Genomic DNA, 14,020 nt, shown 5'->3' on the forward strand with positions numbered 1-14,020 from the left:
CATGATTTCGCTGGGGGTTAGCCTGGCAATAACCAAGTGGTGAGACACATAGCCCTCTATATTTAAATGTTTCAGGTCCACTCTGATCGGTGTCTGCGTCACATACATTATCTTCTATTGACATTATCTTCTATTGTTTGCCTCATGGTTGTTGTTCAGCATAAAGTACGCTGTAGCCACTTAGTGTGGACACCACACACACAAAATAAGTCTCTCTTCTTCACTTCATCCCTCTCCCCCTTCTCCATAAATCCTCTAGGTTATATAAGCTGTTTTGGTGAACCCCTCCTGCATCTGAACTGGCTGACACAGAGGGCACAGCATGATCATAGGTGAGATGTCACTTGGTCAGGTAAACAGGAATTGTTATTAAAGAGATGCTTTACATTGAAATACAGGCAGAGATGTAGTAGTCCCAGAGTTAATGATCCAAGGTCAGTTTTGCATCTCACCTCCTGATTTAAGATGACTGACCGTGTTAGAATACAAAAACAAGGCCTAGTCATGCTCTCTCGTCTGCAGGTATTTGACATGAGAGAGGAAGGCAGTCCCATCATCGCCACCTCACCTGCTCTTAAGATAACCTTCAGGCCAACTGGGGGCCCAAAGGCTGGTTAGGAAACACCACAATTGTGATGAACTGAGAGAATATTAGGGTAGCACTGTAATTCCTGAATCATATGCTGCCTGCCCGTTCTTACCTTTTTCTCTTTCTGTCTTCTACACCTCTCTCCCCACCTCGTCTTTCTTCCTCATTTTATAATGCACACCACATGTGCATTGAAGTACAGATTGAACTTGTATTTATAATATTACAATTATCATAATTATAATGCATTTATGTATTTATAACACCTGGATAATGAACTTCTTTCAATAAAGCGTTTCACATTCTCCACTGGTTGAAATTAAGTATCTCATTGTAATACTATCCTGTGTCCTCAGATTAATGCAGATGAAGGGAGTTAGATATGCATAGTTTTTTTCTGTATATATGAATTACAAATCAATCATGTTTCTAGTCTATTGCATATTTACAATGTGTAATCATTGATGTCGCAGGAGCAGGAGTGGTAAACACTGAAGTGTATAATTGTAATACATACATGCAGACACAGCATCATTTAAATAATGGAGTTTGATATGACTGAAAAATAATGTCTCAGAGATTCATACCTGAACCGCACCTTTATTTGCAAAGGAAGAGTACATGATCAGTGAATATATTCAACGTACAGGCTACAATGTGGGAATCTCATGAGTGGGAATAACTACAGTACATGTGAATATAGGACTTGCATCCTTGGCACAATAAAGTTATTATATTCTACTCTATCTATAGGCTTCATTAATGCTATTCAGGCTTGAAGTTGATACAACAACTATAATAGCTGAGGTTCATAGATAGGTTCTGAACTAATATTCATACCAGACGTTTTAGGGTCCATACACAGATTGGCTAAATACTGTAGCTAGCTACACATCCATAGGCATACAGATATTTTATCCTCCACTACACAATAAGCAAGTAAATAGTTAGCTATGTTACTTCAGCTGCAAAGCAAGGCAAGCTTACACAATTGTACATTCAATTGGAAGTAAATGCTTTAGCTAGCTAGATTATTTACATCCACTGTTTCACAAGACGACAGCCTGGTTTGCTGGTTTTCTCAGGAGTCCCTAAAACATTAAATAACACGAATTACAAATAAATTTGCCTAACACTAGCTATCTGGCTAATGTTAGCTAGTCAGTTAAAACTTGTTGAGGATAGGGGGCAGTATTTTCACTTTGGATGAATTGCGTGCCCATAGTGAACTGCATCAAACTCTGTCCTAGATTGCTAATATATGCATATTACTATTACTATTGGATATAAAACACTCTGAAGTTTCTAAAACTGCTTGAATTATGTCTGTGAGTATAACAGAACTCATAGGGCAGGCAATCTTCCAAACAAGAAGTGGAATTCTGAAAGTTGGGACAACTTTAACGTCATCGCCCCCTCCTTTCCCAACAAGATATGGATCTGGAAGCACTTCCTACGCCTTCCACCAGATGTCCTCATTCAGTAGAAAGTGGAATGGAGCATTTGCTGTGCACTTTGACCGAATGGGAGGGGAAATAGTCAGTGTCCTGACAGAATGCCATTTTCCTGTGGCGCATTTCTCTGTGGGTGCTACCGCTGTTCCATTTGGCTCCAGATGAAAACGTATGATCCGGTTGGAACGTTATTGGATATATATGATAATAACATCCTGAAGATTGATTCTCTACTTAGTTTGACCAGTTTATTTGACCTGGAATATATCTTTTGGAAGTTTTCGTGCGAGTTACCTTGGACCAGCAGTCCAAGGTATAGCAAATGGTATAGCAAATGCAGCTACTTGGACACTAGTATTGGACATTATGGAACAAAACAACGATTTATTGTGGAACTAGGACTCCTTGCACTACATTCTGATGAAAGATCATCAAAGGTAAGGGAATATTTATGTTGTAATTTCGTATTTCTGTTGACTCCAACATGTCTGAGTGCCGTCTCAGATTATTGCAATGTTAGGCTTTTTCCGTAACGTTTAAAAAAATTCTGGCACAGCGGTCGCATTAAGAACCAGTGTATCTTTAATTATATGTAGAACATGTATCTTTAGTCAAAGTTTATGATGAGTATTTCTGTTATCTGGCGTAGCTTTCTATAATTCCTCCGGATATTTTGGAGGAATGTCTGAACATGGCGTCAATGCAAACCGAGATTTGTGGATATAAAAATGCATATTATCGAACAAAACATAAATGTACTGTGTAACATGTCTTATGACTGTCATCTGATGAAGATTTTCAAAAGGTTAGTGATTCATTTTATGTCTAATCCTGCTTTTGTGATTTTATCTTTGGCTGGAAAAAATGGCTGCCTTTTTCCTTTGATTTGGTGGTGGTCTAACATAAATATATGTTGTGTTTTCGCTGTAAAACATTTTAAAAATCTGACATGATGGGTAGATGAACAAGATGTGTATCTTTCATTTGAGGTATTGGACTTGTTAATGTGTGAAAGTTAAATATTTCTAAAGAATATTTTTTTATTCCCTTCGCCACCTTTTCAGCTGAACGGGGGGGGGGGAGTTCCCTCAGGGGAACTCCTTGCCATAACAGGTTTTAACTTGGGAAGTAGTGCTTTTTGTAAATTAACTTTATGACAAAACATATGCACAAACGTTTGTCTTTACATTAACTAACATATTCCTCTCAATTGTACATTTTTAGCTTGACTCGTTATGACGTTATAAAAACTTACATCTGGTTCCACCGTAATGTTTTGTCAGCCATCTTTGTTGAAGAACGCCACAAGGCAAGGGTGGCTTGCGTCAAAATTCATCATTGGAACCAATTGATATGATTGGTCGTATTAAAACCTTGGGACCCAAATGCATAATGAGTGCTCTAACTCCCCCTTGTGGTGGTCTGGAGCAATGAAGCCGTGACGCTGTATACCTCGAAGTCCAGCGGTTCATTCATCCTCCTCCTCTCCCCTGTAACTATTCCCCAGGTTGTTGATGTAAATGAGAACGTGTTCTCAGTCAACTTACCTGGTAAAAAAACGGTACAAAAAAAGGTCGGAACTTTTAAAGGAGTAACCACTGTTGTTGATTACCCCTTCCCTCCCACTTCTTAGAAAGATACAGTGCATTTGGAAAGTATTCAGACCCCTCAACCTTTTCCACAGTTGTTACATTACAACCATATTCTAAAATGTATTACATCCTTTTTTTCCTTCATCAATCTACACACAATAACCCATAATGACAAAGCAAAAACAGGTTTTTAGAAATGGTTGTCCTTCTGGAAGGTTCTACCATCTCCACAGAGGAACTCTGGAGCTCTGTCAGCATGACCATTGGGTTCTTGGTCACCTGCCTGACCAAGACCCTTCTCCCCCGATTGCTCAGTTTGGCCGGGGGGTGCCAGCTCTAGGAAGAGTCTTGGTGGTTTCAAACTTCTTCCATTTAAGAATAATGGAGGCCACTGTATTCTTGGGGACCTTCAATGCTGCAGAAATGTTTTGGTATCCATCCCCAGGTCTGTTCTTCAACACAATGCTATCTCAGAGCGCTACGGACAATTCCTTTGACCTCATGGCTTGGTTTTGCTCTGACATAAACTGTCAACTGTGGGACCTTATATAGACAGGTGTGTGCCTTTTCAAATCATGTCCAATCAATTCATTTTACCACAGGTGGACTCCAATCAAGTTGTAGAAACATTTCAAGCATGATCAATGGAAACAGGATGCACCTGGGCTCAATTTCGAGTCTCATAGCAAAGGGTCTGAATACTTATGTACCTAAGTTATTTTTGTTATTTTATTTGATAAATTAGCAAAAATAAAAACATATTTTCATTTGTCATTAGGGAGTGTTGTGTGTAGATTGATGAGAAAAACAATGAATTGAGTACATTTTAGAATAAGGCTGTAACGTAACAAAATGTGGAAAAGGGGAAGGGGTCTGAATACTTTCCGAATGGCCTGTACTTTGGGATTTTGGCAATGAGGCCCTTTATCTACTTCCCCAGAGTCAGATGAACTTGTGGATACCATTTTTATTTCTCTATGTCCAGTGTGAAGAAAGTTAGAGTTAGTTTCGCAAGCCATTGCTATTTAGCATTAGCGCAATGAAGATACCCATGGACTTACAGTCATTGTACTAACGCTACTTAGCATTGGCTCACAAAACTACCTCTAACTTCCCTTAATCACTTTGCCATACCCTAGGTTAGCTGAAAGGACGCCCCTGCTCTCTGGTTGCTGGCCAATAGCATACTGTGCTCCTCTTTAAAAGGCTGTGTGTGTTTTGTGGGGTTTCATTTCTGCTGAGGTCATGATGGAGGGAGTCACAGTACGAGTCGGCCTTCTTGGACTGGTGCTGGCCTGCGTTACCACAGCAATGGCCAATAAGGTACAGTAGGGTCACGCACAGGACACAGGGTCACAAGGGGGAGGGCACTCTGTCAGGGATTATATTGTGTTATGTTGTGTTGATTAGCATGCATGTGATTGACTGTGTGTTTTTGTGGGGTTACATCAGTTCAGATGTGTCTTTTGACTACAGTTTTGGATGTGCAGAGAGCACAAGGTTGGAGAGCTCAAGATCCCCTCAAGTTTTAGGGGTTAGATTGAGCTATACTGTGATAGACTACGGTTGTCCTGGTTGCTGTTTCCCTAAACCGTCCTATCAGCCCAAAACAGATAGAGTGCACCATGTCTCCTAGGTATACAAACAGCAACATGTTTTCATATCACGTCTGGGGTGAAAGACCGACTGGTCAACACCTTTTTCTCCTTCGAGAGTGCATGAGTCTAGAATGTAGTCAAACATGTAGGTGTAACCAGTCCGAGCCCAATCAGGTTTCAGATATACTAATCTTGAGTTCTACTGGTTATTATTTATTCGTAAATGGTGCGATTGCTTATGTGTGTGTGGGTGCTCGCGCGTGTGTGTGTGTGACTTGAGTCATGCCACAGCATGCCACAGTATTATGGAGGGTTATCATTGCTAATTTTAAAATGCAACTCTTAAACGCTAAATTGCATTAATCATTTTTGCATCCCAATCAATAAATGTAATTTGGAATGGGTATTGATAAATGCAATGCTTAAATGCTAAATTGGAATTTCAATTTAGTATTTAAGCATTTAATTTGAGAAATTGCACTGCTAACATTGTGTGAAAAAAAGTCTACATCTGTATTCAAATGTTGTCTGTCAGTAAACAGTGCTGATGGTGTTTCCTGATCCTTTATAGAACAGGGACTGGGACATCTACAGCTTTCACATCAACTCCACAGTGACCAGTCGCTATGCGACCACTATTATCACCAGTCGTGTGGCCAATCGGATGGACCAGTCACAGGAAATAGAATTCCATGTCAAAATTCCCAAGATGGCCTTCATCAGTAAATTCAAAATGTGGGTCTACATGAATGTATCCCTATTGAGCCTGAGCAGATAACTCTACTGTCTTACATATAGCTTACACAAATGTTTGCACATAAACTCTCTCTTCCTCAGGACCATTGAGGGGCAGACGTATGATGGGGTTGTGAAACAGAAGGAGGAGGCTCAGCAGCAATACACTCAGGCAGTGTCTCGTGGCCAAAGCGCTGGCATAGTCAGGTGTGTGTGTGGGTGTCTGCAGGTCCGGCCCTAGCCAATAAGGGACATAAGTGGCCACTTGTTTGTGAAACTCAGTCATGGTATCAACTTACTGTTGAGCGTTAGAGTAGTAGACAACACAAGGTTCAATTTCAAAGTTTGGTAGTGCATCAACAGTTTTCCTATTATGTAAGTCACTGACAGTCACTCAATTACCAATAGGGGTCAGTGGTATAGTGGAGGGTAAATACAAGTAAACACAGTTTACCCACCTTTTGAGAAGAAATGCATTGCAAGTATAGGGAGTGCTACTTTTTCGCTGTGACCGGCAATCCGAGTTTTCCCATCTATCTTTTTACCACTATATCTTGGTATACTACAAAGCAGGATCAATGCGTTAGCCAGCTAATTTGCCTAAATAAAATAAAATATTCTCTCCCCATTGTAAAAATGTGTAGAATTGCAGGAAATTCATTTTAAAACAGCAACATCTTCTCTTAGCCACACGACAAAATGTTTGCAGACAATTTGCTTTAAAACTGAAAAATGTTCTCTAAGATCAATGGCAAAAATGCATAGAATTTAACGAAATTAACTTTAAAACGACACATTTTTCTCTCTACTACCGAGGGGGACCCCTCTGTTCGTCTCTGTCTAGTGTCTACAGTATGTGCGTGTTGGTGTGTGCTAGACTGTCTCTATATGTCTCCTCAGTTCTGTGGGGAGGACCCTTGAGGAGTTTAAGACGTCTGTGACTGTGGCCGCGCTCAGTAAGGTGACCTTTGAACTGACGTATGAGGAGCTGCTGAAACGCCGACTGGGCAAGTACGAGCTGCTGATCCACGCTCGACCCATGCAGCCTGTCGCTGACTTCAAGGTGAGAGCATTAGCATTATCAAGGCATGTACTCATGTGCATACAGTGCATTCGGGAAGTATTTAGACCATTTCTCTTGTTCCACATTTTGATACATTACGGCCATATTCTAAAATGTATTAAATAATTTTTTCACTCATCAATCTACACACAATACCCCATAATGACAAAGTTTTTAAAAAATGTTTTTTTTTAGACATTTTTGCAGAAATACCTTATTTACATAAGTATTCAGACCCTTTGCTATGAGACTCAAAATTGAGCTCAGGTACATTCTATTTACATTGATCATACTTGAGATGTTTTTACAACTTGATTGGAGTCCACCTGTGGTAAATTCAATTGATTGGACATGATTTGGAAAGGCACACACCTGTCTATATAAGTTCCCACAGTTGACAGTACAAGTCAGAGCAAAACCAAGCCATGAGGTCAAAGGAATTGTCCGTAGAGCTCAGAGACAGGATTGTGTCAAGGCACAGATCTGGGGAAGGGTACCAAAAAATTTATTGAGCATTGAAGGTCCCCAAGAACACAATGGCCTCAATCATTCTTAAATGGAAGAGGTTTGGAACCATTAAGACTCTTCCTAGAGCTGGCCTCCCCGCCAAACTGAGCAATTGGGAAGAAGGGCCTTGGTCAGGGAGGTGACCAAGAACCCGATGGTCACGCTGATGGAATTCCTCTGTGGAGATGGGAGAACATTCCAGAAGGAGAAGTATCTCTGCAGCACTCCACCAATCAGGCCATTGTTGTAGAGTTGCCAGTCGGAAGCCACTCCACAGTAAAAGGCACATGACAGCCCACTTGGAGTTTGCCAAAAGGCACCTAAAGGAGAAACAAGATTTTCTGGTCTGAAACCAAGATTACACTATTTGGCTGAATGCCAAGCATCACATCTGGAGGAAACCTGACACTATCCTTATGGTGAAGCATAGTGGTGGCAGCATCATGCTGTGGGGATGTTTTTCAGCATCAGGGACTGGGAGACTAGTCAGGATCAATGGAAAGATGAATGGTGCAAAGTACAGAGATCCTTGATGAAAACCTGCTCCAGAGCGCTCAGGACCTCAGACTGGAGCGTAGGTTCACATTCCAACAGGACAACGACCCTAAGCACACAGCCAAGACAATGCAGGAGTGATTTCGGAACAAGTCTCTGAATGTCCTTGCCAGTGGCCCAGCCAGAGCCCGGACTAGAACCCGATCTAACATCTCTGGAGAGACCTGAAAATAGCTGTTCAGCAATGCTCCCCATCCAACCTGACAGAGCTTGAAAGGATCTACAGAGAAGAATGGGAGAAACTCCCCAAATACAGGTGTGCCAAGCCCCATACCCAACAAGATTCGAGGCTGTAATACCTGCCAAAGGTGCTTCAACAAAGGACTGAGTAAAGGGCCTGAATACTTATGTAAATGTGATATTTCCATTTTTTGATATTTGTCATCTGGTAATGTGTTTTTATTGATATTTTTTTATATATATATCAGCAATTTTAAGGCTGCAATGTAACAAAATGTGGAAAAAGTCAAGGTGCCTGAATACTTTCCGAATGCACCGCACAGTAATACTCATCCTAGTGAAATCAGGTGGATAGTGCTCATAAGGGTTGATGTGATGTTTTCCTTCTCTTCCTTATGGCCAGATTGACGTGTACATCAATGAGCGACCAGGCATTAACTTCCTGGAGATTAAAGGAGGGCTGAGCACCAAAGAGCTGGCTAATGCCATCACCAAAACACACGCTTCTAGTGAGGTAGTCCACAACAGAGTAATGTAGAGCTAACCAAAAGAACATGTGAAATCAAATCAAGTTTTATCGGTCACATACAGGTGTTTAGCAGATGTTATTGTGGGTGTAGCAAAATGCTTGTGTTTCTCGCTCCGACAGAGCAGTAATATTTAACAAGTAACATCTAACAATTTCCCAACATATACCCAATACACACAAATCTAAGTAAAGGAATGGAATTAAGAATATATAAATATATGGACGAGCAATGTCAGAGAGGGATAGACTTAGATACAGTGAAATAGCATAGAATACAGTATATACAGTACATATGAGATGAGTAATGCAAGATATGTGAACATTATTGTAGTGCATTATAAAAGAGACTAGTGTTACATTTTTTAAAGTGGCCAGTGATTTCAAGTCTGTGTAAATAGGCAGCAGCCTCTCTGTGCTAGTGATGGAAATTTAACAGCTTTGAGATAGAAGTTGTTTTTCAGTCCCTCGGTCCCAGCATTGATGCACCTATACTGACCTCGCCTTCTGGATGATAGTGGGGTGAACAGGTAGTGGCTCGGATGGTTGATGTCTTTGATGATCTTTTTGGCCTTCCTGTGACATCGGGTGGTGTAGGTGTCCTGGAGGGCAGGTAGTTTGCCCCCGGTGATGTGTTGTGCAGAACACACCACCCTCTGGAGAGCCTTGCAGTTGCAGGCGGTGCATTTGCCGTACCAGGCGATGATACAACCCGACAGGATGCTCTCAATTGTGCATCTGTAGAAGTTTGTGAGTGTTTTAAGTGACAAGCCACATTTCTTCAGCCTCCTTCTTCACCACACTGTCTGTGTGGGTGGACCATTTCAGTTTGTCAGTGATGTTTAAGCCGAGGAACTTTAAACTTTCCACCTTCTCCACTGCGGTCCTGTCAATGTGGATAGGGGGTGCTACCTCTGCTGTTTCCTGAAGTCCACGATCATCTCCTTTGTTTTGTTGACGTTGAGTGAGAGGTTATTTTCCTGGCACCACACACCCAGAGCCCTCACCTCCTACCTGTAGGCCGTCTCGTTGTTGTTGGTAATCAAGCCCACTACTGTTGTGTCGTCTGCAAACCTGATGATTGAGTTGGAGGCGTGCTTGACCACGCATTCATGGGTGAGGGGGCTGAGCACACACCCTTGTGGGGCCCCAGTGTTGAGGATCAGCGAAGTGGAGGTGTTGTTTCCTACACGTCAGGAAGTCTAGGACCCAATTGCACAGGGCGGGATTCAGACCCAGGGCCTCAAGCTTAATGATGAGCTTGGAGGGTACTATGGTGTTGAATACTGAGCTATAGTCAGTGAAAAGCATTCTTACATAGGTATTCCTCTTATCTATATGGGATAGGGCAGTGTGCAGTGTGTTGCCGATCATGTATCGTCTGTGGATCTATTGTGGCGGTAAGCAAATTGAAGTGGTGGCAGGTAAGGTAGAGGTGATGTGATCCTTCACTAGTCTCTCAAAGCACTTCATGATGACAGAAGTGAGTGCTACGGGGCAATAGTTCATTTACCTTTGCATTCTTGGGTAAAGGAAAAATGGTGGCCACCTTGAAGCATGTGGGGACATCAGAATGGGACAGGGAGAGATTGAATACAGTATGTCTGTAAACACACCAGCCAGCTGGTCTGCGCATGCTCTGGTCTGAGCATGTCCAGTCAATACATAACATATATCACATGAAGATGAACCAAGGGGATTGACACCTTCAAATGTATTCAATTCAAAACATTGTACAATTTGGTGGCATAATTTCAAACCCTATTCTTCGCACCCATGTCATTGTCACATATCTGTGCATGTTAATTCTGAAAATGAATGATCTCATGCTGAGGCAAGCTAAATTAGGCTGTATTTTTAAAAGCAGAAGCCTAAACTACCACCATCTCCGCAGGCCTGGGTACATTTCTACCCAAGCAAGGAGCAGCAGAGTCAGTGTGACAGCTGTGGAGAACAGGGCCTGAACGGAGACCTGGTCATTGTCTATGATGTCCATAGGAACACATCCATGGGAGAGCTCAAGGTACACTTATCTCACTCTAATCGTGTCATTCATTTCTTTATTTCTGTCATTTAATCACTATCTCTGATTCTCTATTCAGGAGTCAAAAGGGTATTTTGTCCATCACTTTGCTCCCAGTGACCTACCACGCATACCAAAGAATGTAGTGTTCATCATCGATCGGAGTGGCTCCATGCATGGCAGGAAAATGAAGCAGGTTTGTTTGTGTGTTTGAATGTGTTGCCTGCTGTAATGACGCTAAAGGCTTAACGGTTGAGCATTGTACACATTTTTCTATTTAATGCAGGTAACAATTCATTTGGTTGATTGGTTCATTTTGATTGGATGCACTGTCAGACCCGTCAGGCCTTGTTGAAGATCCTGGTAGACCTGGTGGAGGACGACCACTTTGGTCTGATCACCTTCGACTACACTGTGTCTGCCTGGAAGAAGGAGCTGCTGCCGGCCAACCAGGAAAACCTGGAGGCTGCCAAGAGCTTTGCACGACAAATTCGAGACAGAGGAGGTACAATTTATTATTTACTTACTTAATCCTCTTCCCTATTTTCAAAAGTTTCCAAAGCCAAAAGTACAATTACAGTGGATCATAATTTTGTAAGACTTAGTCTGCGTTTACACAGGCAGCCCAATTCATATTTCCTAATGTGTAAACAGCGATAACCACATGGTATCCCATCATTTAACTTTTGATTTATACCATCTCCATATGTAGATTTGGTTTAGATCAGATTTGGTTCAACTGAAGTGTTTTCTGTTTTGCACATGACCTGCCATTACCATGACAACCACCCAAAGATTTTTAAAGGTAGTGTGGCAAGTAATGGACAGTCAGAAAAAAACATTGGATATAGAAAGATAATCAGATTTGGGTTCTTGGGGTGGCTGTGTAAACAAATCAAAAGTGCACAAAAATCTATAGATTCTATTCGATTAGATAGATTGAAATTGTGCCTTTATTTAACATCATAGCATAGTTGAAAGATATGTGTTGCGTAGAAACACGAAGTGGGTGGCCAGCAGAGATAGATGGGATGGGCTGAGGGAAGCTGAGGGTTGGTATGTGGAATTGGAGGCAAGTGGGAGTGGAGTTGCTGTGTGAGAGAGAGAATGATGGGATGGGCTGAGGGAAGCTGAGGGTTGGTATGTGGAATTGGAGACAAGTGGGAGAGGAGCTGCTGTGTGAGAGAGAGAATGATGGGATGGGCTGAGGGAAGCTGAGGGTTGGTATGTGGAATTGGAGACAAGTGGGAGAGGAGCTGCTGTGTGTGAGAGAGAATGATGGGATGGGCTGAGGGAAGCTGAGGGTTGGTATGTGGAATTGGAGACAAGTGGGAGAGGAGCTGCTGTGTGAGAGAGAGAATGATGGGATGGGCTGAGGGAAGCTGAGGGTTGGTATGTGGAATTGGAGACAAGTGGGAGAGGAGCTGCTGTGTGAGAGAGAGAATGATGGGATGGGCTGAGGGAAGCTGAGGGTTGGTATGTGGAATTGGAGACAAGTGGGAGAGGAGCTGCTGTGTGTGAGAGAGAATGATGGGATGGGCTGAGGGAAGCTGAGGGTTGGTATGTGGAATTGGAGACAAGTGGGAGAGGAGCTGCTGTGTGAGAGAGAGAATGATGGGATGGGCTGAGGGAAGCTGAGGGTTGGTATGTGGAATTGGAGACAAGTGGGAGAGGAGCTGCTGTGTGAGAGAGAGAATGATGGGATGGGCTGAGGGAAGCTGAGGGTTGGTATGTGGAATTGGAGACAAGTGGGAGAGGAGCTGCTGTGTGTGAGAGAGAATGATGGTCAAAAGATAAAGGGGAAAAAAAGTCCAAATAAAACATAATAAAAGCATATTAGAATGACACTAAGTGGCAGTGTTTTTACAACTAATGCCAGATTCCCTGAGGCTGAGGCTGTGCAGGTGTTTGTACACATGCATATACACACACTCTCATTCAAATAAACACACACATACAGTACATGCAATAGTGCCAGACATGCACACAAACATATAAAGTAGGCGTTGCTGTTATGATTTCAGTTGTCCTTTGTTTTAAATGTATTTATTTATTTTTTGAATTGTTTGTTGTTTTCCATTGTCTTGGTGCATTGGGGGGTGGGGAATGGAATTAATTGTTGTTTTCTTCTTCTGAGGGGACTTGAATGGTTGAGGGACAGCTGTTGGGGAACTTGGAGGGTTCATGTTTCACAAGATTGTGATCATTTTTTATTTTAATTTCATTTATTATTTTACCAGGTAAGTTGACTGAGAACACGTTCTCATTTGCAGCAACAACCTGGGGAATAGTTACAGGGAGAGGAGGGGGATGAATGAGCCAATTGTAAACTGGGGATTATTAGGTGACCCTGATGGTTTGAGGGCCAGAATGGGAATTTAGCCAGGGTTAACACCCCTACTCTTACAATAAGTGCTATGGGATCTTTAATGACCTCAGAGAGTCAGGACACCAGTTTAACGTCCCATCCAAAAGATGGCACCCTACACAAGGTAGTGTCCCCAATCACTGCCATGGGGCATTGGGATATTTTTTTTAGACCAGAGGAAAGAGTGCCTCCTACTGGCCCTCCAACACCACTTCCAGCAGCATCTTGTCTCCCATCCAGGAACTGACCAGTACCAACCCTGCTTAGCTTCAGAAGCAAGCCAGCAGTGGTATGCAGGGTGGTATGCTGCTGGCAGTCATGAAAAAGGAAAATATGACATATCACTATCATGCACACACACCCTCACACATAAGGATGGCTCTGTTGCAGAAAGACTGATACATGTTTGATAGTGTCTTGATGCTGTATTGTTTGTCCTTCATGTTCTAATACTTTAATGTCACCCCTTCCTTGTGTTTTTTGTAATAAATAATAAAAAATAATAAAAAATAAATACAAACAAACAAATAAAATAAGTGCACAAAAGGGTAAAATAATGGGAGCTATGAACAATAGCCTAGTTAGTGACAATAGGAGCTAATACATAGATGTGTGGTCCTCTCTCTTCTCTTCTTAGCCACCGACATCAATGCTGCTGTGCTGGAGGGCACAGCCATGCTAAACCGAAACCCACGAGAGGGCTCAGCCTCCCTCCTTATACTACTCACTGATGGAGACCCAACCACAGGTACACACACCACACCACACCACACACACACCACACCACACCACACACACCACACCACACACACACCACACCACACCACACC

General features: G+C 42.3%; 1 protein-coding gene across 2 annotated transcripts in view; it reads left to right on the forward strand.

Moving 5' to 3' along the window:
- The first annotated feature begins 4,877 nt into the window (after positions 1 to 4,877).
- The window catches only part of LOC109891352 (inter-alpha-trypsin inhibitor heavy chain H3), a 41,845-nt gene continuing 32,702 nt past the window's right edge, over positions 4,878 to 14,020 (forward strand). For both annotated transcript variants that reach the window (XM_031825541.1, XM_020483825.2), the window contains exons 1-9: positions 4,878 to 4,958; positions 5,805 to 5,968; positions 6,071 to 6,175; positions 6,869 to 7,031; positions 8,677 to 8,787; positions 10,694 to 10,822; positions 10,902 to 11,018; positions 11,159 to 11,327; positions 13,828 to 13,938. In XM_031825541.1, coding sequence (XP_031681401.1) covers positions 4,881 to 4,958; positions 5,805 to 5,968; positions 6,071 to 6,175; positions 6,869 to 7,031; positions 8,677 to 8,787; positions 10,694 to 10,822; positions 10,902 to 11,018; positions 11,159 to 11,327; positions 13,828 to 13,938 — 1,147 coding nt within the window. In that variant the 5' untranslated portion in view covers positions 4,878 to 4,880. The remainder of the gene's footprint in view (positions 4,959 to 5,804; positions 5,969 to 6,070; positions 6,176 to 6,868; positions 7,032 to 8,676; positions 8,788 to 10,693; positions 10,823 to 10,901; positions 11,019 to 11,158; positions 11,328 to 13,827; positions 13,939 to 14,020) is intronic.

Source organism: Oncorhynchus kisutch, linkage group LG5 (assembly GCF_002021735.2).
Source record: "Oncorhynchus kisutch isolate 150728-3 linkage group LG5, Okis_V2, whole genome shotgun sequence".
Taxonomy (NCBI): Eukaryota; Metazoa; Chordata; class Actinopteri; order Salmoniformes; family Salmonidae; genus Oncorhynchus; species Oncorhynchus kisutch.